Source organism: Cajanus cajan, chromosome 4, assembly GCF_000230855.2.
Source record: "Cajanus cajan strain Asha chromosome 4, NIPB_CcT2T_4, whole genome shotgun sequence".
Lineage (NCBI taxonomy): Eukaryota > Viridiplantae > Streptophyta > Magnoliopsida > Fabales > Fabaceae > Cajanus > Cajanus cajan.
This window is the reverse complement of record NC_138520.1, coordinates 69,560,562-69,584,273: the sequence shown is the minus strand read 5'-3', so window position 1 is coordinate 69,584,273 and position 23,712 is coordinate 69,560,562. Positions and strand designations below refer to the sequence as shown.

At 30.1% G+C, this 23,712-nt stretch overlaps 3 protein-coding genes across 8 annotated transcripts in view; 1 reads left to right on the top strand and 2 right to left on the bottom strand.

Annotated features, from left to right (window-relative positions):
* Positions 1-3,060: 3,060 nt before the first annotated feature.
* On the bottom strand, positions 3,061-5,558 carry LOC109803022 (phosphopantothenoylcysteine decarboxylase). 3 transcript variants are annotated; one of them, XM_020364474.3, is made up of 3 exons: positions 5,222-5,558; positions 4,229-4,596; positions 3,061-3,534 (listed from the first exon to the last, which is right to left on the bottom strand). In XM_020364474.3, exons 2-3 carry the CDS (start codon positions 4,553-4,555, stop codon positions 3,211-3,213), a joined length of 651 nt encoding a protein of 216 aa, XP_020220063.1. In that variant the 5' UTR covers positions 4,556-4,596; positions 5,222-5,558; the 3' UTR covers positions 3,061-3,210. The 3 variants fall into 3 exon arrangements, with proteins under 3 accessions (XP_020220063.1, XP_020220062.1, XP_082929059.1); XM_020364473.3 differs by having other exon boundaries at positions 4,229-4,604; positions 5,222-5,557; XM_083072933.1 differs by lacking the exon at positions 5,222-5,558 and adding an exon at positions 4,947-5,199 and having other exon boundaries at positions 4,229-4,604.
* Positions 5,559-12,766: 7,208 nt separating this feature from the next.
* On the bottom strand, positions 12,767-15,077 carry LOC109802696 (putative phosphopantothenoylcysteine decarboxylase). 2 transcript variants are annotated; one of them, XM_029272026.2, is made up of 3 exons: positions 14,911-15,077; positions 13,553-13,916; positions 12,767-13,342 (listed from the first exon to the last, which is right to left on the bottom strand). In XM_029272026.2, the coding sequence occupies exons 2-3, from the start codon at positions 13,892-13,894 to the stop codon at positions 13,040-13,042; spliced, it is 645 nt and encodes a 214-aa protein (XP_029127859.1). In that variant the 5' UTR covers positions 13,895-13,916; positions 14,911-15,077; the 3' UTR covers positions 12,767-13,039. The 2 variants fall into 2 exon arrangements, with proteins under 2 accessions (XP_029127859.1, XP_082929060.1); XM_083072934.1 differs by lacking the exon at positions 14,911-15,077 and adding an exon at positions 14,719-14,846.
* Positions 15,078-17,245: 2,168 nt separating this feature from the next.
* The window catches only part of LOC109801936 (WD-40 repeat family protein / beige-like protein), a 51,478-nt gene continuing 45,011 nt past the window's right edge, over positions 17,246-23,712 (top strand). Inside the window, exons 1-3 of one of the 3 annotated variants that reach the window (XR_014433354.1) lie at positions 17,246-17,547; positions 18,542-20,625; positions 22,247-23,034. Coding sequence is in view for 2 of the 3 variants with exons in the window: in XM_083072932.1 (XP_082929058.1) it covers positions 18,600-20,625; positions 22,247-23,034 (2,814 nt within the window). In the remaining variant the exon portion in view is untranslated. The remainder of the gene's footprint in view (positions 17,548-18,541; positions 20,626-22,246; positions 23,035-23,712) is intronic. The other 2 variants (XM_083072932.1, XM_083072931.1) reach the window with 2 other exon arrangements.

The following is a 23,712-nucleotide window of genomic DNA, read 5'->3' as shown; positions in this document are numbered from 1 at the left end:
AAAAATTACATCACCTTATGAACTTTATTCAATTCTAATGGTTGACGAAGCTATCTTATTCTCTTTCTTGCAGCGTTTAGAATCAGAAGAATAACAGATACATGACAAGTTCAAGCTTTTTGAATTTTCTGGCAACAAGACTCGCGGCGTTTTGTGTTGTGACTTGTGAGAGTCAAATTAATAATAGTTTTGGACTTGTAAGAACCTAAAATTAACCAATTAGAAGATTTTTATTTATTTATTTAAGATAAAAACCACTTTTATATTTTAAGAGAGTCTGTTCATTTAAAATTTGTTCATATTAAATCATAAAAGAGAATCAATAATTCAAAAATTTTAATTATGAAATAATATACTATTATTTCTAAAATGATAATAAAAAATTAAAATTCAATTATTCGTAACAAATAAATAAGATTAAATATATATTTTGAGTCTTTGTAGATAAGATATTACTATTTTCTGTTTTTATTTATAAAATTTAATTTAGAACAATTATTTGTTCTTTTATATAAAATTCAATGCATATTGTTTAATATATTAATTATTTTTAGATTAAATGTGTTATCTTAATTGAGTAAAATGTATTAATTATAAATTATTTATAAAAAAAACATACATTTTAATTAGTTAGGAGAAAAATGATTATTAACTAAAAAAAGAAAAATAATATAAAACATGAACTCTAATTAATTAGAAGATATATGAACATTAATTAAAAAAGAAAAGAAATATAAATATAAAAGTAGTTTTAGAAAAAAAAAATATAAACTAAAAATTTTATTATTATTAACTAAATTAATTACTTTACTTTGTACTCTTCAATCATTCTGGCTATAAAGGAACTTATGATCAAACATTGACATATTATTTTAGTTCACTCTCTCAAAGAAGACAATGGTTGTGCTGATTTTCTAGTTAGAAAAATTCTGGTAATGTGCTACAAGAGTTGGACTCTCCTCCTATTGATCGGCTCCCATTCCTTAGGATGTAATTTTTTTTTTTGTTTCTTCTGCTTCAATTACCAAAAAAAATTAATTACTTTTTTTTTTTAAATTTGGATGAATTAGATAATGAATATTATATATATATATATATATAAAGCGGGAGTAGTATTTACTTGTAGTTTCTCTCTTATGGAAATGTGGCATTAATTCTTGATATTTATTTTAATAAGCGAAAGATTAAAGAAAGGCGATTTTTTAAGAACAAAAACCACATTAATTTTTATAAATGAGGAGTTAAAGAGAGTTGATTTGATTTTATTAGAGACTAAACAAAATATTTGTAGGAATTAAAAACATATTTATTCCAATAAATAATTTAAAATTTTGAATTACGAAACTAGACATAGAACATATTTTAATAAATATGATATCTTTTCAGGATAAATAAAAATGTTATTAATAAGAGCTCAAATGTCAAATTATTTATTGTTATATAATAATGCAAATTCAATTTTTTGAAAATATATTAGCAATTATATGCATTAAATAGTAAGGTAGTTATAATCAAAATGTTAACATTTTAGTTAGACTAGTGTCGTAGGCTAGAAGGACCAATCACAAAAATTATATAAACTTTGTTTTCCTTTTATAGATGTATATTTTTTTATAGTTGAAATTTTTTTTCACTTGAGAATAGGTGTTTTAGAAGTTTTGATGTCAAAGATCTTATTCAAAGAAAATGAAACATATACAACTTAATCATTTGTTAATGGCAGTTCTTAATGGGTTGTTAAGCACAAAAACAAGTTATTATTCAAGTTTCACATTTGACGAAGGAGGCTAAGTTGGAAACTATATGGTATAAGATAATAACTAATTATTTGTATTCTTTTATATATATATATATGTGTGTCTTAATGTCAAAATATCTTTTAGCACAAATTGTAAAGTGGTTGATTTATATGAAAATCATCTTAAGTTCTCAAGCGGTTTCACCAATAGAGTAAAAAGTTGATGAAGTTTTAATTTCGGTATGACATAAAAAGACTCACCAAAAATAAGTTATAAAAATCAATCGGAGAGTGCATAATTGCTTTTATTAAAAAAATATTTGAAAGGGTAAAATGATAAACAATAATTAAACTTTAGATTTCAAAACTTTTATATAATTTTGACAAGTTAGAGTTCTTTAGTAATGTATGTGAGAGATCTCATGTATTATATTACTTGGTTTTAAACTAATTAGGATTAGAAGAGAACATGAATTTAAAAATAAAAAACATTGCATATTTTTATTTATATGGAAACATATCATACTAGATTTTAATTTATTTTTAGGCATAATTACTTATTTGGGTGCGAGTTTTCGCAGAAAAATTCCTCTCTAATCTCCTTTGTCAACTTTGTGCAACAATGAGAGGAATAATATGTGTTCTTCCTCAACCTTGGAGACACCTTCGCTCACCAATTTATGAAAAATTACGTCAATGTAATAAAGTATATATTATATAATTTTTAAAACTTTTAAATTATTTGATTTTTTATTGTATCAATTTAAATTGATGTTTATATATTTATAAAAATATATTATATGTCTATTTAAATTTATATAATAAAATATTATATAATTTTAAAATTTTGTAAAATTGATTTATTTAATTAATAAAAGAAATTAATTTAACAATTAGATTAATTAGATTATTGAAATTTTAAATAGACTGTAAGTTATTAAGTTAAGTTATTCATGGAATAAGTGAATTTTTTTTCATGTATATATTTTTTTTTTAAGTTAAAGAACTGGAAAAGAAACACTCGTTTGCTAATTTTTTAGTTTTTCAATTTTTCAAAAAAAAAGTCTTCCAAAGCAAACTATAACAGTATTAAGTACTCGAGTGCCATTATGAAAATTTTGATAAACTAGTTTCAGAAAACAGTATTGTTTATGTTGTTGGAAGCCAACTTCATGTTTACTAATTTTTGTACCTAATGATGCTACATGGAAAACAATCCTTTGTGCCTATATCAAGAGGTACACATCTACAACTACAACTAAGTGCACAAGCAACAAACACAGACCTTCCACTCTAAGGTCACTGCAACTATGATCCCAATATAACAAAAGATCAGAAAGGACCAATCAATAGAAAAAGAAACAAAAAGGATCCATAATTGTCGACATGGCTAGCTGTGTTTGGACATACGCCTATTACGCGGGTCCAGTCACAAACTAGCGTCTATGATGCTAAAGGTACAACTGGTAGCTTCAGTTTTTACATGGAAAATCACTTCTAGAATCAGAACTACCGACATTGCTTTGCAGAAAGTTCTCATATGAGATCCTCACATAGCGAGAAATGTCAGAAGGTTCAGCCATTGCACCAGTCTCATATTCCTCTGCACCTGACCTCCGTTTAACGGGTTGAATGATAGTAATGCCAAGATTAACAATGCACAAGCATTGCTCTTTTGTTAAAGGATTTTTCCACGTAAAAGGGCTCATCGATGGTGCAGCAAAAACTAGCTTTTTCATGGGGTTCCATGCTCGCACAGTACTTGTCAGTAGATCGTCACATAAGCCCCCCGCAATCTACAACGCCATATCTCTAAAGGTTAAATATATACGTAGAAACATACATTTATTTATATACATAGCAGATGATTCATCTTATAAATAGTAGTGAAAGCAGTAGAAATGAAAATATTAAAATGGTTGTGTAGCTACATATAAGAAATGACATGATGCAAAATAAATGCATATACAAGATAATGGTGTAACACTGAAGCAATCGATCAAGGTGGTTTGGTCACATTCAAAGTCACTGATAACAACACAAGTGAGGAGAGTACACTGCATGGTTTTTGGTCTTTAACTAAGCTAAATAGCTTGCATGATTTATGTTACCTACCTCAACGTACGAGATAAATGACTTTTATAGTTGTAGATTATTTATCTAAATAAAAAATGCTAGCAATTTATATACTTTTAATTTTAACACTCAACTATTGAATGAAATTTACGAATATTAGTAAGTTATATTACTAAATCAGAGAGATATTCATTAAATGAGACGTAAGATTTACAACATTTGTAATTTTTAATAAATTTTAGTCGATAATAAAGAGATGGTGTTAAAATTAAAAAAAGTGTTGTTAGTACTTTTTATCTAAATTGTGTAAGTTTCACAAAAGTGTCAACTTTGTTTATACATATAACTAGAAAAGTTTCTATCTATCTATCATTTGATGGTAAAGAAGAGTCGAAATCTGGCAAGTTCGATTACCTTGGCAAGGGTATTCGCCGACAACGGAGCAATGACCAATATATCAGCCCATTCAAGAAGCTCAACGTCCATTCCTCTCCAAATATACCACTCATGTTCATCGTGATAAGCATTTGCATCATTGGGAAACGTTGCTCTATCAATAAAAAACAACGATGATTGTGTGACAATACATCTTACTTCTGCCCATTCTAAAAAACAACGACAAAGAAGTCCAAATTTTACAGCAGCAGTACATCCACAAGCAGCAAGTACAACCCGAGGCTTCTTCGGAGGAACCTGAGGCTCTGATTTAACACCACTTGAACAAGAACCTGAGCTATCCATCACCCACAGGTTTCAATTATAATCTTGGCCTCTACCCTGTCCTGAATTTCTAAACATATAACCATATCTCAGTTTTCATATATCAGCTAGAGCATTTATAAAGGCAAAGAACCATAACAAGTTCATATTCAATATTCACCCTTGCAAGAATTAGAAACTGTAATTAACACATGATGAACATTAAATCATCGTAGGGAATCAAAGAGTTTAGACCATCATGACAAAGGAAGCATATTTATCAAACAAAAGGGAGCATATAATAAGAATACCGTGTCACCTCTAGATGATCACAACCTCACAAAGCATCAAGGCATTTGTCAGGAACGAGAGAGAAGAAGTTGCTTGTAATTACATTAATCATAAGGAAGGGACCATCAAGAAAGAAAAATACCATGTAAGGCATATTCAGAGACCATGAATGATCACTACAAGAAGAGACAGAACTGAATCTTGAAACAGACGAATTTATTCTATCATGCAGAGCACACAGCAAAAAGTGCACGACCCGTGAATTAAAATTGCATAAAGATTAGGAACTCCCATCAAAGACTCGATTTTGAAGCTTTTAACGTTGATGGGGTGCTAGAGATACTTCATCACCAAATGACACAAAACCAAAGGGGAAGAATAAAACAAAGAATGAAAGTGTAAAAGAAACTCCATCACCTTATGAGATATACAACTCTGATGATTGACAAATCTTCTTTTCTCTTTCTTATGGCTTCAGAATCAGAAGACCAGAGGCATGCATGACAAGCACAAGCTTTTTGAATTTTCTCGGAAGAAAATTCTAATAGCGGTCCGTCGTGTTGTGAGAGTGAAACATGTATGATGGACCTATATAAACCCAAGGTAAGCTCGTTATCAGAATGGAGCGGTTCTATCATGAAGTCTGAAGCACTTCACCAAGTGTCTCACAGATAGGGATGGATAGCAATGGGGTACATGGGACGGGTAATATTAAATTTGACCCGCCGGATGAAAATTGGCTCCATACTTACTCCATATCTGTGTGAGTATCTATTAAGTGAGTATCTATAAATTTCTTGAATACCCCGGATATTCATGAATATTTATAAATTTTTAAAAATTAAAAATTATATTATAAATAATTTTAAGTTTATATTTAATATTATTGAAATATTAAAAATAAAAATTTAATATTAATTTTGAACTTATATTTAACATTAATTTTGTTGAAATAATAATAAAAAGAGTTAATCACCTATATATACTGTTAGTGTAAAGTTTTTTTTACACTAGCAACCAATTATATCTTTTAATTATGTTATGTCATTGTTAAAAGTAAATGTGTTTATAGTGACAGACACAATTAAAAGATATAATTGGTTGTCAGTGTAAAAAAACTTTACACTGTCAGTATATAAGTGATTAATTCTAATAAAAATGCAAGATAATCAATAACTTAAAATACATCAATCTCACAAGTAAGAGAAAGTTGTTAGAATAGTGGATTAAGCCTAACTCAACCCTACAAAACCGGCTTGTAAGGTGAGAGTTGCTTTTCACTTATATACTATTCAATTGCCTAATCTCTAGTCGATGTGGGACTTGGGTTTTTCCCAATACACCCCCTCACGTCCAGCACTATTGGGCTTGGTACGTGGATAAATGGTGGGTGGCCCTTTTTAATGATCTAGGATAGGCGGGACTTGGGTTTTTTCCCAATACACCCCCTCATGCCTATGAGGCATGCATCAATGGTGGGTGGCCCATTTAAAGTGGATCTAAATGGCTCTGATACCAAGTTAGAATAGTGGATTAAGCCTAACTCAACAATGGTGGGTGTATTGGGAAAAACCCAAGTCCCACATCGACTAGAGATTAGGCAATTGAATAGTATATAAGTGAAAAGCAACTCTCACCTTACAAGCCGGTTTTGTAGGGTTGAGTTAGGCTTAATCCACTATTCTAACATGGTATCAGAGCCATTTAGATCCACTTTAAAAATGGGCCACCCACCATTGATGTATGTCTCATAGGCGTGAGGGGGTGTATTGGGAAAAACCCAAGTCCCGCCAATCCTAGATCATTAAAAAGGGCTACCCACCATTTATCCACGTACCAAGCCCAATAGTGCTGGACGTGAGGGGGTGTATTGGAAAAAATCCAAGTCCCACATCGACTAGAGATTAGGCAATTGAATAATATATAAGTGGAAAGAAACCCTTACCTTACAAGTCGGTTTTGTAGGGTTGAGTTAGGCTTCAATCCACTATTCTAACAAAAGTCTCATATCACAAAGATGAGATAGTGTAGTTTTAGAGTTATGTGGTATAAGGATAATTAGGATATTTAAGAAATATTATTGAACGGGTACCTGCGGGTATGGATATCATCATACCCGCCCCTGCCCCGTTTATAAACAGATAAAAAATTACCTAATTAGCCTATTTATTTATTATCCGTAACGGATTTTACTCGCAAATACATGCGGGTGTAAGTATTTTTGTCATCCCTACTCACAGATGAGGTAGGTATTTTTTTTTTAATAATAACACTTTATTAAATAATTTATTTTAGAAAAATTTTTATACATATCTAATAATTTAAAATTTTGTTTTATTATAGGGTGAGTCAAATTTTATTTTATTTTTGGTAGTGAGAGGAGGAACCGGTGAAGCAGTCTTAGGATGAAGTCATGCTGCAATGACTTAAAAAGGCAAAATCCTCTGACTGGGACATGCCAGACACCACGTCGAGGCGGTGGAATGTGACCCCGATAGCCACTAATGAAGATCTTTTCTTTTAAGTTTTGAAGTAAAATTATTATTTTTAATTTAATTATTTTTATAAATATTTTTCTCTTAAATGAACTCTACAAAAATATTATATTTTTACATATCATTAATAATTTATTTATTAACTTAATTTTTTTATGAAATTATGAATTAAGAGATTTTTTATTTTATTATTTTGTGAAATATTGTTTATGATATAAAATAAATATTTAACTAAATTAAATTTTATTTAAAATGATGAAGTTGACTAAATATTACATAATTTTAACAATATAAAAATTATAAAATTAAAAAAAATATATAATTAAAATAATAATTAATTTTGTGAATTATCGAAAACAAATTAAAGAAATAATTGAAAATAGATAAAATTGGCTTAAGAAAAAACATATGATGAATTTTATTTATATAAGTATTGATATATAAAATTATAATAATTTTTTTTATAATGTTAAAAAATATAAAAATAATATTACTGTATAAAATTAGCTTTAACAAAAAAAGTTTATCAAATAAAATTTAAAAAATATATTATAATTTTAATTTTTAATTACAAAATATAATATTTATTTATGTATAATATTATTGTCATAATATAAATGATTTATATTATATCTATTTTAAATATATTTTATATATTTAAATATAATATTTATTTATATATAATTTATTATAAATTTTAGATATATATAATAAATAATTAGTTTGTGAAATCCAAAAATATATACAAATTAAAATTACACCCAAATATTTTACTCATCACACTAGTTCACAATCTACTATTAAAAAAAATAATATGATATCCGAATCTAGCTTTCCATAATCATCTGCCATTCAGCAATTTCTGATTCATAACTGCAATTCTGCAAACATTGTTTATTATTTTTGAAATCTACAATTTGGTACCTAATGATGCTAGGTGAACACAATCCTTTGCATGTACATAATAATGAGGTTTAACATCTGCATTTACAACTACATAAAAGTAAGTAACAGATAAAGGTGCCAAGACATTTCTGGCAAACCATCCATACCCCATAATTATCAACTTGGCTAAACCCCACCAACATTCTTGTTCTGACTCTTCGAGTCATAGTAGTGCAGGATCAGCCATTTCGCCCTTCTCATATTCCCCTCTAGCTGATCTCTGTGAAATTGGATGATAAAAATGCCAAGCTTTTTAATGCGCAGGCAATGGCGTTCTTTGAAAGGATTTTTCCACAAAAAAGGGTGCATGGATGGTGCAACAAAAATTGGCTTGCTGTAGTTCCATGCTCGCACAATAAATGTCAATAGACTTTCACAAAACCCTCCAGCAATCTACAACATCATATGTCCAAAAGGTAAATTAAGAAAAGTAGAAATTGACAATTTCCAACTACATAGTAAACACCAGAGTATTACTGACACCCTCTTTCTAACACTATTAATTATTCGATGAGTCTCTCTTGATTTAGTTTTCATGTACACAAAATTGATCCATATACAAGATGTAAACATGACAAGAAAACATTCACCACACATAGGGACTGTTAGGCACGAGAGAGGAATTAAACACTGGATATCCCCATATCGAGAAAAAACAAATCACAAATGAATTTGATCTTATATTTTAATTCAAAACCTTAAAATATTAAATTTTTATATTTTACTTATCTATAAGTTAATTTTAATTTTTAGATTTTTTTTCTTTTTTAATTTTTCTTTTAGAAAAGAAGTTCTTCCAAACAAAATTATAATAAACTTGAGTTGAATCCAAGACAAAACAAATATTTGCTTGAACACAGAAATGAAAGCGTGATTCACCATTCATGATCGCAACAAGAGGCAGAACTAAATAAGATAACGACGAATTTATTCTACCATACACACCACAAACAACAAGAAGTGCACGACCCATGGTTCAAAATTACGTATAGATTGGGAACTCCGACCAAAGACTCGATTTTGAAGCTCATAATGTTGATGGGGTGCTCGAGAATTCATCACCAAATGATGCTAAACCAAATGAAAGAATAAAATAAAGAATAAAAAAAAAAGTGTAAAAGAAATTGCATCACCTTATGAACTAAACAATTCTAATGGTTGATGAATCTCTCCTTCTCTTTCTTGCAGCGTTCAGAATCAGAAGAAGAATAACAAAGACATGGCAAGTTCAAGCTTTTTGAATTTTCTCAGAGGAACCCAAGACTCGCGGCATTTTTAGATAAAAAATAAGCCCAAATTAAGCCCACAACCAAATAGTAGAAGCAAATTATTTTTAGATAAAATAAATTTTTATTTTATTTTATGAAAGGTTATTCATTTAAAAAAATTAAACTACTAAATTGTAGAATAGAATGAATAGTTCAAAGAATTTAATTATGAAATAATATATTAATTTATATTTTAAAAATAATGATAAAAATACAAATTTAAATGTGTTTATAATAATTCAATAATTTGAAAATTTTAATTATGAAACTAGACACCAAGAAATATTTTAATTAACATTATATTAATAAGTTTTCAAAATTTAAGTTATTTATTGTTATATGGTAATGGAAAATCAAAATTTGAAAATATTTGCAACTATATGCTGGAATTTTGTAGATAGCATTGTTTAATATTTAGATTAAGTTTTAAATTATTAATATCACTTATGAAAATAAAATTTACGTTATTTTAATGTATGAATATTAGTTTAATTATTTAGACTTATTATGTGAGAATCCTTCAAACCTCAAGTGTGTGGTTTAGCGGTAGGGTTGATCCACGCTTAAGCAAGGTCAGGGGTTTAAATTTTGCCTTGTATATGCAGTCGCGTTAAATCTTGAGGCCAATTATCCCACTCTTTGAAGTGCCTCCAACCTAGCAAGGAGATTAGTCAAAAATTAAGTATATACACTTATTAGTCTCACTTGTGTGTTTTAATGAAATGATTATATTATTACTGATTTATTTATCGCATAATCTCAACCAACTCTAGTCTATTGTAACAATATATCAACTCTAGTTTATTGTCTAAATTTTATTCTCATGTGTGCAATATTGAACTATACGATAACACACTCCAACTTGAGGAAAAGTTATTGATCTTGTGACGAGTGTATGAGTCTAATCTAATTCAAATTTTCATTAACATATTAATTTATAAATCAACCTCTTAAATTAAACTTGAATGAATATTATATGTGAAGATATTTTTATGAACTATTATTCCTCAATAAGAGCATTTTTAAAGATTTTTTCAACTTCTTATTTGATTCAAATTTTTTATTTATCGTATTTATTTATGAATTCAAATTTAATATTTAAAAATAAATTATCAATAATTAAAAATAATATTATCGCAATATAAATTATTTATTTTAAATTTAAAATATAATTTATATGCTTAAAATATTTATTTATACACATTTTAGATATAATATATATATATATATAAATTTTAGTTATATATAATAAACATTTAGTATGTCTTACCTACAGACCTTCTGTTGTTCTTTTATTGATTTTCATATTGTAACTATTGTGTTGTGATATTGATATGAATGTAAATTGATATCAATATATGAATATAAGAACCTGAATGAAGAGTACTATGATAAGAGAAAAATGTGAAATGTGAAACATGAGGTCATGTGAACGTAATACATTAAGTTTGTTTGACATGTATATCATTTGCATAAAATATGTTTTTGGGATACAATATGGAATATACTACCAAGGAAGATCCCTTGTGTAAAAGTTTGGGAAGCAATTTTAGGGATAACTTGATTTGGGAAGTCCTAGTCTTGACCTTGTGTGCATGAGATGTATTTTGCATGACTTACATATATCCTGACCAGACCCAAGTAATATGTTCTCCTAATAAGAGTGCGTAGAGAGTGAAATCTGACATGCACTTCTAGGCTACTTTATGTGTATCGCTAGCAATAATGTCTAAGTGTGATGTTCTTACTAGTACCACATGCATGATAATATATAATCTGTGTCATTTGCATAATGCACCATAATATTTTTTTGTCATTATTTATTATACTATGAATGAACCAAGTGCGTTGATGACATTTTATCGGTGTATGTTATGTTTGTTATATGCTTGTTTGTGTTTGACTATCTAGAGATATTTCTACACTGTGAGTTAGAGTGAAATATTTTTCACTCTCTTATTTGTTTGTTGTTCTTATGATTTCTATAGGTAATCATCAATATGATTTCTATAGGTAATCATCAATATGATATTAAAGATGTTGGTGATGAGATAGGTTTCATGAGAGGTTGTTATGATAGAACATGTGATATCGGGATGTAGTTAGAACTAGATTAGGAGTTTATTTCTTGTTATTAAATTTGAGAGTTTTAGTTTTAATTCTTTTGTAATTTTGTTATTTTCATTAAGTTTAATTTATATTAACAATGTGATTATCTATACTTGTATGAAATTTATGTTTATTTATTTCACATAAGATATTTCAATTTCATATTAATTACATGTCATGGTATGTGGGGTAAAGAATGTCACATTTTTTACTTTACAAAATATTTGTGTATTAATTGTTAACATTGTAACGACGGTCATTATTTAATATTAAATAAATGATACGTATTTAATAATATTTAGAATAACTTTTACTTTTAATTAACATATCATTACTTAATGTTAGATATATAATTTTAACTATCAAAAGATGAATATTACAAAAGAAAGATTAAAATTATGAATTTTATAAAAATAAGATACTAAAATTGTGAAATTGAAAATTGAAAGATTAAAATTGTAGATTAAACATTATAAATGAATTAAAAGTACAAATTAACCTTATTTTAAAATAAATTTAAAAATTGATAATAACTTATATTATTTTCATCAATAAATTAAAAAAGATAATATATTGTTAAAGACAAGAGGTTATAAAAAACTTTGAAAAACGTTTTCATTAAAAAAAAAAACTAAAAATGTTTTTATCGAAGAAATATGCTTAAAAACACCTTAAGCACTACAAGTATTAAAATTTGTGCTCGGATGAAAACGACGCCAAGCATATTTAGGCATATTTGTGGAAAATAAAAAATAGAGGTAGATTATGACAAAATTTAATGATTTATTAACAAATGATAGCTCAAAAGAAAAATCAAAATTGTTTATATTCTTTTTATGTCTTAGTTAAATTTTATTTTTTTTTCTTAATCTGTGGTCCGTCCTGGAGTATCCACCGCCGACAGCGATGACTAGTCCAAAAAGTCAAACTCTAACATTATTGAAACTCATTTACTATTGCAACCAGCTCAACCCAGTGCATTAAAATTGTGAGCCAATCTAGACGGCATTTGAATAGGTGGGGGATTTTGGTCTCTATGACCTGAATGTTACATAGAAGTGATATTAAACTGTCACATGAATGCTCATAAAATATTTCTTCTCTTCCATGTCTCTGTTTCTCCACATGGGTAACATATTCAAGAGTCAAGGAGTGTGAAATGATCATTTTTATTCAAAAGAAAACTATAACACCTAAAGGAACAAATAAGTACCAAATGTTATCCTACTGTACATGTCATCATAAACATTTATTGCCATGCCATGATTGATTAGAATACAATGTAATGTGTGTATATTAAGAAAAGCATAACATGTACAATTACAACTATGAGATCATCACACTAGATTCTTCAACTGATAAAAGATCAAAGAGGAGCCAAGACAAATGGTCCTGGTAAGGCATAATGTTCAAGATTGCTAAACCTCACCCCTACATACCCTTTTCTCCAAATATTGTTTATAAGAAACTCTCACATTTGAGCAAATGTTGGAAGGTTCTTCCATTAAGCTATGCTCATATTCTGCTTCCTCACCATCTATATTTGGTTTTTGTGGTCGGATGAGAATGGCGCCAAGATCTTCAAGGGTAATGCAATGCTGTTCTGTGAAAGTGTTGTCCCACATAAAACTGTTCATAGATGGTGCAACAAAAAATGGCTTTCTGTAGTCCCATGCTCGCACTATGCATGTCAGTAGATTGTCACACAACCCTCCCGCTATCTACAGCAAGTAACACACTTCCACAGGTTAAAGTATGAAATAGAAGAAAAAATTTATGTGTGTACTATATAAGCACGCATTTTGTCATGATCCTCTTTGACTCGAATAGAATTATTTTGCATTTTATATATCGTGATCCTATTTAACTCGAATAGAATTATCTATGGTGAAGAACCAAATCCAAGCATGACAATGAAATCCCGTGTGTACCTTGGCGAGAGTATTTGCTGACAATGGAGCAATGACCATGATATCAGCCCATTTATTAAGCTCAATGTGAAGTACAGAATCACCTAGCTTTCCCCAATGGAACATTTCATGTTTATCACTGAATACTTGTGTATTTTTGGGAAATGTTTGTCCATCAATAAAACGCAAGTATGATTTAGTGACAACTGCATTTACTTCTGCCCATTCTGCAAAAAGACTACAAAGATCTCCAAACTTTACCGCAGAAATACTTCCACAAGCAGCAAGTAGAATCCGAGGCTTCCTAAGAAAAGAAACCACAGCTTTCTCCTTTCCACTTGATGAACTGGCCGAGGCATCCATCACCCACAGATTTCAACAATATCTATGTCCACATTAATGCAGTGTTAGAAAACCAACCATCACAACCTCATATTCACACATGCATGCACAGCTCAAAATTTGACTAACTGACTATCATAATTATCTTTAATAAATGTACTATTGGAGTTTAGACTATGAAAGCATATTCATCAGACAATGGGGAACACATTAGAATACTATGTCACCTTGAAATGAAGGGAAAGAAGATTCATTTTGTTGCAGAATCGTAATCATAGCCTCACAAATATGTAAAAAGCATGAACCATTTATCCGGAATCATGAGTTGTTTCTGATTAACTTAGATGAAAATCATATGAAGTAAAAGTTGTGTTCACAATTCACATTGCTAGCATCAACAAAGTTACAAACTTTTGAACATACAAGATTTCAACCAGAGAGATAGAGTCTCAGTCTGTTTCATACTTTTGTGTCAAGCTCGAAGAACAAGCTCGACTCTGAAAAAATGAATCATATACAAAGGAAATATAAGGTTGATTAATTTCTAGTTTCAGCAGTCAATACTAGAAGAAAAAAATGAAAAAAAAAATCACATATACACACTCAGTTACCAAGAGAGAGAGAGCAATTATTGTGACCATCAAAAAAGTGGATAACTTAAGAAAACAGAAATAACAAAGTTGAATCTAAGACAAAACCAAAAGAAGATTTGCTTGCACGTAGAAATGAAAAAAATGATTCACCATTTGACATCTTTTAAAGTCTTTCCAGAAACCATTCATGATCACAACAAGAATACACACAATTGAATCTTGAAACAGACGAATTGATTCTATCATACACACCATACATAACAAGAAGTGCATGAAAATTGCATAAAGATTGAAAATTCCGATCAAAGACTCGATTCTGAAGCATTTAACGTTGATGGGGTGCTCGATAATTCATAACTAAAATGATGCAAAAATCAATAGAAGGAAAAAAAAAATAAAAAAGAATTAGAAAACAAAAGAATGAAAGTGAAGAAGTTCCATCACCTTTAGGCGAATCAGAAGAACAGAGACGAAGCAAGTTTAAATTTTTTGTATTTTCTCAAAGGAATCAGCTAATCGCGCCTTTTATTTATTTATTTATTTTTATTTCTTTATTTTACCCGTCTAGTGAAAGTGAAACATTTCTATCTTATGGACCTTATAAGAAATAAATTCAAAATAAGTCCATACTTTAATTTATATAGATGTTATTTTTTATTTTCAATACATTATTTTTTTAATTGCATTTTTTTTATCCATCTTTTACTTCTTTTATTTTTTTTATACAAATTTTGTTACTTAACTTATGAAATTGTACATTTTATTATTTAATTTTAATTTTTTTTATACATTTTTTCACTACATAATAGATTGTTGAAGTTGTTGACATGATAAATTTATAAATCATGTGACATATTAACTCATAACATGAATTATATATGACATATTAACTCATAACATGAATTATTGATGTAACATACAAATGATAATGTGTTATAAAGCAATACATTAACATTTAATATATCACATCAACGATCAACATATTACATTAATAGTCAACGTATAATATCATTAATTAACTAACAATGTCAAACAATCAATTAATAAATAATTTTAAAAATTAATTGACAAAATGTACAACTTTAAATGTTAGAAAACAAAATTCACAAATGTATAAAATATGAGTAACAAAATATACAATAAAACATATATTTTTTATTACATATTAAAATTACTTAATTATGAATAAGATATAACACATCAATAAGAAATACATTCTTGATATTTTATTATTTTAAAAATTGTTTCAGTTTATTCAAGAGAATTAACACATAAATTTTGAATGAATCAAAGTTTATTTTAAAAAATGTTATTAGTATTTTGTAAAAAAATACATATGCACGCACATTCACACACAGGTATATATATATATATAAATATTTTTTATTTTAAAAAAGAAAATCACTCTATTTGAGCATAGTTAAAATATATTTAATTTAATAAAAAATTAGATATTTAAAGACTACAAACTCAAAGGTTTAAGACCTATATAAATTAAAAAATAGAAAATCTGCAATTGTGGTCGGAGTAGTCTCACGGGTCATGAGATACTTTACCAAGTAAATCAGTTCCAGTATAGTAAAACTTATGGACTTGTGATGTCTTATGGCCGTGTGATGTTTTGTCAGGTAAATCAACTTCAAAATATCTTATAATAAAAGCCAAAATGCAAAAAATTGAGTGCAAACTTGAATTAAAATGTTATTATGTAATGAAGGTAGAAAATGCAACACATCAAAGTGTGTAATAAAGCTTTGAATTCCTCTCTATTAATTTCTTTGACATCTTTTTCACACGTTTCATCCAGGGTTACAAAGGTTTTAACTCTCTTTAACTACCTCTTTTTTTTTTTTTTTTTTTTTTTTTTTTTTTTTTTTAATTTTTTTAAAAAATTTTTAATTTTTTTTAATTTTAATTAATTAATTAATTAATTTTTTATTTTTGTGTTTATGACTGCAAAAGTGTTAGTTTACACTTTGGAGTCTAAAACATGTCACTTAGTTTACACTAAACCATACAACTCATGTACAAAAAAAAAAATACAACTCACTTTTTTTTATATTTTAATTAATAAAATACCTATTATTATTATTTTAAAAGTTAAATTATTTTTAGAATTAACTTAAACTATTAAAATATATAGTACATAAAAAGGAAATATATTCTTTATATAGTATGAAAATATAGATTATGTGTTTTTAAAATTAGGATTTTACAATTTAAAAACATAATAATTTAGTCTGACATTAAAAATAAAATTTAAAATTGATTTATTATAAAAATATAAATATTAAAAAAAATAAGCTGGATTCCAACCCATCACACTTCAACTAGCTTTGTGATAACAAAAATTCAAGGACCAACAAAATTTATTTATGTAAGAATAAAATAGTTGAATTTATTTATTTTTTATTTTTGTACAAAAAGTATTTGATTTCCATTATTTTAAAATTAGAAAACACTCAAAATCCAAAATAACAACTTTTTTTTTATTATAAAAAATATCTTTTAATTATGATAATCTTATTATGATTTAAACTAAAAATTTCAATTTTGACTAAAACAATTCAATAGTGATTGATCCAAGTTTGAACATGTAAGAATATTAACAATCAAAATACAAGAGAGAGATTTAAAATATTGAAAGATGAATACTAAAGAAAAAAATATAACAAGAAGCATAAAAATAGTTATTTTAACCCAATAAGATTATTAAAAATTTAAAACTTGCAGCAAACAAAATTAGAAAATTGAACCGGTTGGATGATCCCCTGGTGGTTTGACCGGACCACCGGATTGAGTAATTGTGAAGAAATGAAAAGGGGGTAAAATCCATAGCAGACAGCAATAATCAATTACATAGCTGCTGCAACAACCAACACAGCAACACCAACCAACCTCCTCCTTTCTCTTCTATTCTCTTCTTCTCTTTTTCTCCCTCGCGCCCAATTCGCCTTCTCCTTCTCCATCTTCAATTCACTCTCTCTCTACACTTTCTCTCTCTACAATCTCTCACACATTTTCCGTCAAATTCTGGATCGGAACCGGAGATCGGAACTTCGCGCAGGAATCTTCTACAAGGTATGCTAAATCATAATCGCTCTCTTTTTCTTCTTCAAGTGGCAATGCCGGTTTTCGTTGCGATCCTGTGAGTTTTCTTTCTTTGACTTTCCAAGCTTCGATCCAATCGTGTGCAAATGCGCTCGAGGTTGCGGAGAGATCCACTGTTTCTCGATTCGCAATGCACTACGATGCAAGTCGATTCGATTGTTTGAGTCGTCTGAGTCGTCCGTTCGAGCAAGATCCGACACTTGTTTTTGGCATTTTTCGCTAAACGACGACTTTTTGCAATTTGATGTTGGTGCTTGTTTTTGCTTCTCGTTGGTTTGAATTGAGCACAAATGTTTAACTTAGCTGAATGGTGGTACGGGTTTCAGTGTCAGTACTTTTGAGCTTCGACTTTTGCACTTCACTTCATTTAGTTATTGGAAGTTTGTTCTCAACTCAAATCTAAGCTTGCTTGGTCAAACTGAAACTTGTTTTTTTTTACTTTGAGTTACTACGCAGGACCTTTGGTACTAGAATCCTTGATGAGTTGTCACTTAACCAGAACAATAAACGGTGTCTAACTTATCAAATCACCTTTACCTTTACCACTTTGCTTATGTTCATTTTTATGCATATGTAAATAGAGTATAGACACACGTCTGGATTCAAGTCATTTTTGCATGCGATCATGTCTTCAATGCATTTTTAACTGTTGGATGCAGATTAGACGGTTGAGATTTCAAATGAGTGTTTTAAGTTGATTGACCAAAATAAAATATGAGCTGAAGTTGACGGTTCTGAATTGCTGAATGCGAGAATATGGTCAAGAGTGAATGCAGGGAATCTGGATCTTAGTATAGATACACATACATGGAAATACTTTCTATTTTCATTCTGATTGCTTTCTTTCCATATGGTGTGGTGTTCATGTTTGAAGAATGATGTAATGTCTGTTCTTTCAAATGGCTTGATCTGAACTTACTGTTCATTAAGTTGTTTTTGTAATTTTACCAATTATTACTTACAGGTGGATTGGGCTTTCATAATTTGAATGACTATTTGTTAGCTTCTTCAAAAATAACTTCATGGAAGATAAGGAAGATCTAAAAGAGGTAAAAATATTGGGGGATGAATTAGATACTGACGAAGTAGTTAATATTGGTGTAAAACAAATTGTTGAGAGTTCTCATCGGGAACATGTAAATTCTAGTAGCATTTTTGGGGCCGAACTTATAGATGAAAGGGAAAACTTGCAAGAACAAGGTATTGATTCTGTAACTACAGTTATGGATGAGGACCAGTTTGAGCAGGTATCTTTGAAAGATCATGACAAGAATAATGAGTATGAGGGTTCAAACCAGTCATCTGGTTCTGAAAATAAACAACACCCACTTGGTGGAAATGCAGAGGATGTTCAATATTCATTTGGATCAAACTCAATAGAGAATGATTCTTCCCCAGTTGCTGACATGCATCATGATGATCTTTCTTATAGCCCTGGGTCAGAAGGACATTTTGGTCAGACAACCAAGGATTTTTCCTCATCAATTAGTTTTGATTCCAGTGGATATTCTACTGTTAATTCTCCACCAAAGGCAAGGCAAAAACATGCAAAGCCAAATGTGTCTCCAGAATTGCTGCATTTAGTTGATTCTGCTATTATGGGGAAACCTGAAGGTATGGACAAGCTGAAGAATATTGCAAGTGGTGTAGAAATTTTTGAGAGTGGTGAAGAAATGGATAGCGTGCCTTTCTTAATTGTAGATTCACTTCTTGCAACAATGGGTGGCATTGAAAGTTTTGAAGAGGATGAAGATAATAATCCTCCTAGTGTGATGCTGAATTCCCGGGCTGCCATTGTGGCAGGTGAACTTATTCCTTGGCTTCCTTATGCAGGTGATACGGATGATGTGATGTCACCAAGGACACGGATGGTAAGGGGACTACTTGTTATATTAAGGGCCTGCACTAGAAATCGAGCAATGTGCTCAATGGCTGGCCTGCTAGGAGTGTTGTTAAGAACAGCAGAGAAAATTTTTACAGTGGATGTTGGCTTAAATGGGCAAATGAGGTGGGATGGAACTCCTTTGTGCCACTGTATACAATACTTAGCAGGTCATTCTCTCAGCGTGAGTGATCTTTATAAATGGTTTCATGTTATTACAAAAACACTTACCACAATTTGGGCTCCACGATTAACAATATCATTGGAGAAAGCAATAAGTGGAAAGGAGTCAAGTGGACCAGCTTGCACTTTTGAGTTTGATGGTGAAAGTTCTGGTTTGCTTGGTCCAGGTGAGAGCCGTTGGCCATTTGTCAATGGATATGCTTTTGCAACATGGATCTATATTGAATCATTTGCAGACACATTAAATACAGCTACAGTTGCTGCTGCAATTGCTGCAGCTGCAGCAGCTAGGTCAGGCAAATCATCAGCTATGTCAGCTGCTGCTGCAGCTAGTGCACTTGCTGGTGAAGGCACAGCACACATGCCGCGGCTGTTCAGTTTTTTATCTGGTGATAATCAGGGTATAGAGGCTTATTTCCACGCTCAATTTTTGGTTGTTGAAACTGCTAGTGGAAAGGGAAAGAAATCTTCTTTGCATTTTACTTATGCTTTCAAACCACAATGTTGGTACTTCGTTGGTCTTGAACATATAGGCAAACATGGAATTCTTGGTAAAGCAGAGAGTGAAGTGAGATTATATATAGATGGGTCTTTATATGAAAGTCGTCCTTTTGAGTTTCCTCGAATTTCCAAACCCCTTGCATTTTGCTGCATAGGAACTAACCCTCCTCCTACTATGGCTGGTTTGCAACGCCGTCGTCGTCAATGCCCTCTGTTTGCTGAGATGGGTCCCATTTACATCTTCAAGGAACCAATTGGCCCAGAACGAATGGCATGCCTGGCTTCTAGAGGAGGGGATATAGTGCCTTCTTTTGGTAATGCTGCTGGTCTACCATGGCTAGCAACAAATGCCTACATACAGAGCAAGGCAGAGGAAAGTGTGCTTTTGGATGCAGAAATTGGTGGTTGCCTTCACCTGCTCTATCATCCTAGTTTGCTTAGTGGGCGTTTCTGTCCAGATGCTTCACCTTCTGGTGCTTCAGGTTAGATAATTTCTATCAATTGTTTTTTTAATGATAATATGTGAATAATGAATTTTTATACACTGCATAAATGCATATTGATTTTTCATGCAGAAAGGCCCCTGCTACCTGATAATTAATCTTTGGAAGGTTAGTTTGTGGATTTGTGTGATGGAAATAAGAAGCATTTTACTATATTTTGGGTTAGACTTTGTAAGCATTACAATGGTGGTTCTTTCTCCAGTAGTTAAATATATTTGTTTGCTTTATTACTAGGATGCTTTCTACTGTAATTTGAAGTCTTTGATTCTTCATATCTGAAAGTTACTTTTCTTTTGTTTTATAACTATATAACTCATCATGTTTGTATTTTGGGAATCATGAACAGAACAGCTAGGGACTTCCATGAAGCTCATTTATCCATGCATATAAATTTGCATGATTGTTTACAATTTTTTTTTTACTATGAATATTAATTAAATTAAAGGGTGGGTAAAAGGTATGGAATTCATTGAGAATTAGGCATGTTATTCTCTACTGGTCTGTCTGCTACGATGCACCGATACGATACGCGTATCGGATACGACACGTATCCGATACGGCGATACGCTTATTTTAAAATATATAGGATACGATACTTGTAAGATATGTGTTGTCATATATATCAATGTTCATACAAAATAATAATTTTGTACTTGTAATTTTGATCAAAATTCATAAATATTAAATATATAATTACTATTTTGCAAATCCAAATTAAAAATATACTTATTGTACATTACTAAAAATAATTATAAACCATTTCATCATAAATTACTTTTTATTATTTACAAATGGAAATAATATTATCAAATTTCATTCCTTTCTTAAAATTATCTATGTAGAAGTAGAAGACAATTTTCATTTACAGTTTATCAAGGACCAATATTTCTATATTTCTATATTAAAAATGTTTATATATCTTATTTAGTTGTAAATGATATTTCATAATTTTTCAAAAATTTGAATACTTTATCGATATGTATCACCGATAAGTATCGGTGAAGTATCTGAGAGTATCGAGATTGAATAAAATTTTCATAATATTTTCAAAAGTTAGGATACTTCATTGACACGTATCGGTGAAGTATCCAAGAGTATCGTGTCGGATACGTATCGGATACGGATACGTGAAGCAAATTGAAGTATCGGTGCTTCATAGTCTGTCTGTGATTAAACTCTGTTTGAGGATATTGTGTCTAGTTGACTGTTCTGTTTCTCTCATTCTTTCATTTTAGTCGTACAACTACACAAATAGATTGTCTAAGCTGGTAAATTTATGTTGCATTTTTTTTTGTACTTCTATATCTTCTTCATATTTAATGGGTCATTGACCTATTCTAGCAATCAATGATGGTTGGTTCTTTTCTTTTATTACCATTACTAAATTATGGAACAACCAACTGTTTGTTGGATCACAGATGCACTATTCTTTGGATATATTATTTGTAATAAGCATTTCTGTATTTCATGTATGCATTCTTAAGTTTTTTTAACATATATTTACTGGCACTGCAATATAAAATTTCTTTTATGCATCAACGTGTAAATAATTTTCTGCATCATTTTCTAGCCTTCTTATGGTTCCTTTATCATGATTTAGGGATGATTCGACGTCCAGCTGAGGTTCTTGGGCAAGTCCATGTTGCTACAAGAATGCGACCTGTGGATGCTTTGTGGGCATTAGCTTATGGTGGTCCCTTGTCCCTGCTTCCCTTGACAGTAAGCAATGTACATGACAATACTCTGGAACCTCAGCAAGGGAATTTGCCTTTGTCTTCTGCCACCGCATCTCTTGCTGCTCCAATATTTAGAATTATATCCACAGCTATTCAACATCCAAGGAACAATGAAGAAGTGTCCCGTGGAAGAGGGCCAGAGGTTCTGTCAAAAATTTTGAATTATCTTCTCCAAACTCTATCTTTGCTTGATGTTAGAAAGCATGATGGTGTAAGAGATGAGGAACTTGTTGCTGCTGTTGTATCCCTTTGTCAATCTCAGAAGATCAACCATGCACTTAAAGTGCAGCTCTTCACTACACTGCTGTTAGATTTAAAAATTTGGAGTTTGTGTAGTTATGGCATACAAAAGAAACTTCTATCATCACTTGCAGATATGGTTTTCACTGAGTCAATGGTAATGCGAGATGCTAATGCTATTCAGATGCTTCTTGACAGTTGCAGAAGATGTTATTGGACTATTCCTGAAATTAATTCATTGAATACTGTTTCTCTAACTGGGGCTACACGTCCAGTAGGCGAAATCAATGCTTTGGTTGATGAGCTCTTGGTGGTAGTTGAACTTCTCATAGTGGCAGCGCCTCCTTCAATGGCCTCAAATGATGTCCGATGTTTACTTGGATTCATGGTTGACTGTCCACAACCTAATCAGGTAACGTGGTAACATTAAAGTGTTTTTTGCTCTTTCATTTTTTGGTTGGTAATAAGAAGGCATTGTCAGGTAGGACACTATAACACATACAAAATAGTTCTTGAATGTAATAAATAAGAAAAAATATTAACATATATCACAAACAATAAATTAGACAACATATTGTAGGAAATAAAATTCAACAAAATTATCACCAATTTAAAGGGACCTTATTAGCATTTAGTACTGAATCCCACATTCCCACTCTTGCATGTATAAATACAATAATGTGTGGTCTGCGGTAGACTAGATTTGACAATAAAATGCAAACTTGACTTGACTTTGATGGGGGAAATCTTGCTTTAACTATGGTTGGGGTTAGGGTTGGGTTCTAGTTTTTCCTTAACTTGTAAAAGTATGGGTGGGGGTCAGGCATATAGGCCCCACATCTTGCCCCTGAACCTATATATATATATATATATATATATATATATAACAATTTGAAAGTTCTTTACACCTAGATCATATATACAGAATTTTATATTAATACAAGATAATTTCATACCTCATTTTTATAGAATAAAATTGACGTAATATATACATTTTAAAATATATTAAAATATGAATATTTTGATTACTTTCAAATTGTTATTCAAATTTAACAAATTATATTTCAACGATTGGATTAACAAAATTCAC

Excerpts from the sequence above, each read along its gene's own strand:
- LOC109803022 (XM_020364474.3), bottom strand. The coding sequence starts at position 4,555 with ATGGATAGCTCAGGTTCTTGTTCAAGTGGTGTTAAATCAGAGCCTCAG. Across the intron at positions 3,535-4,228 it reads CGGCGAATACCCTTGCCAAG|ATTGCGGGGGGCTTATGTGA; the intron begins GTAATCGAACTT and ends ATGGCGTTGTAG.
- LOC109802696 (XM_029272026.2), bottom strand. The coding sequence starts at position 13,894 with ATGGATGCCTCGGCCAGTTCATCAAGTGGAAAGGAGAAAGCTGTGGTT. Across the intron at positions 13,343-13,552 it reads CAGCAAATACTCTCGCCAAG|ATAGCGGGAGGGTTGTGTGA; the intron begins GTACACACGGGA and ends TACTTGCTGTAG.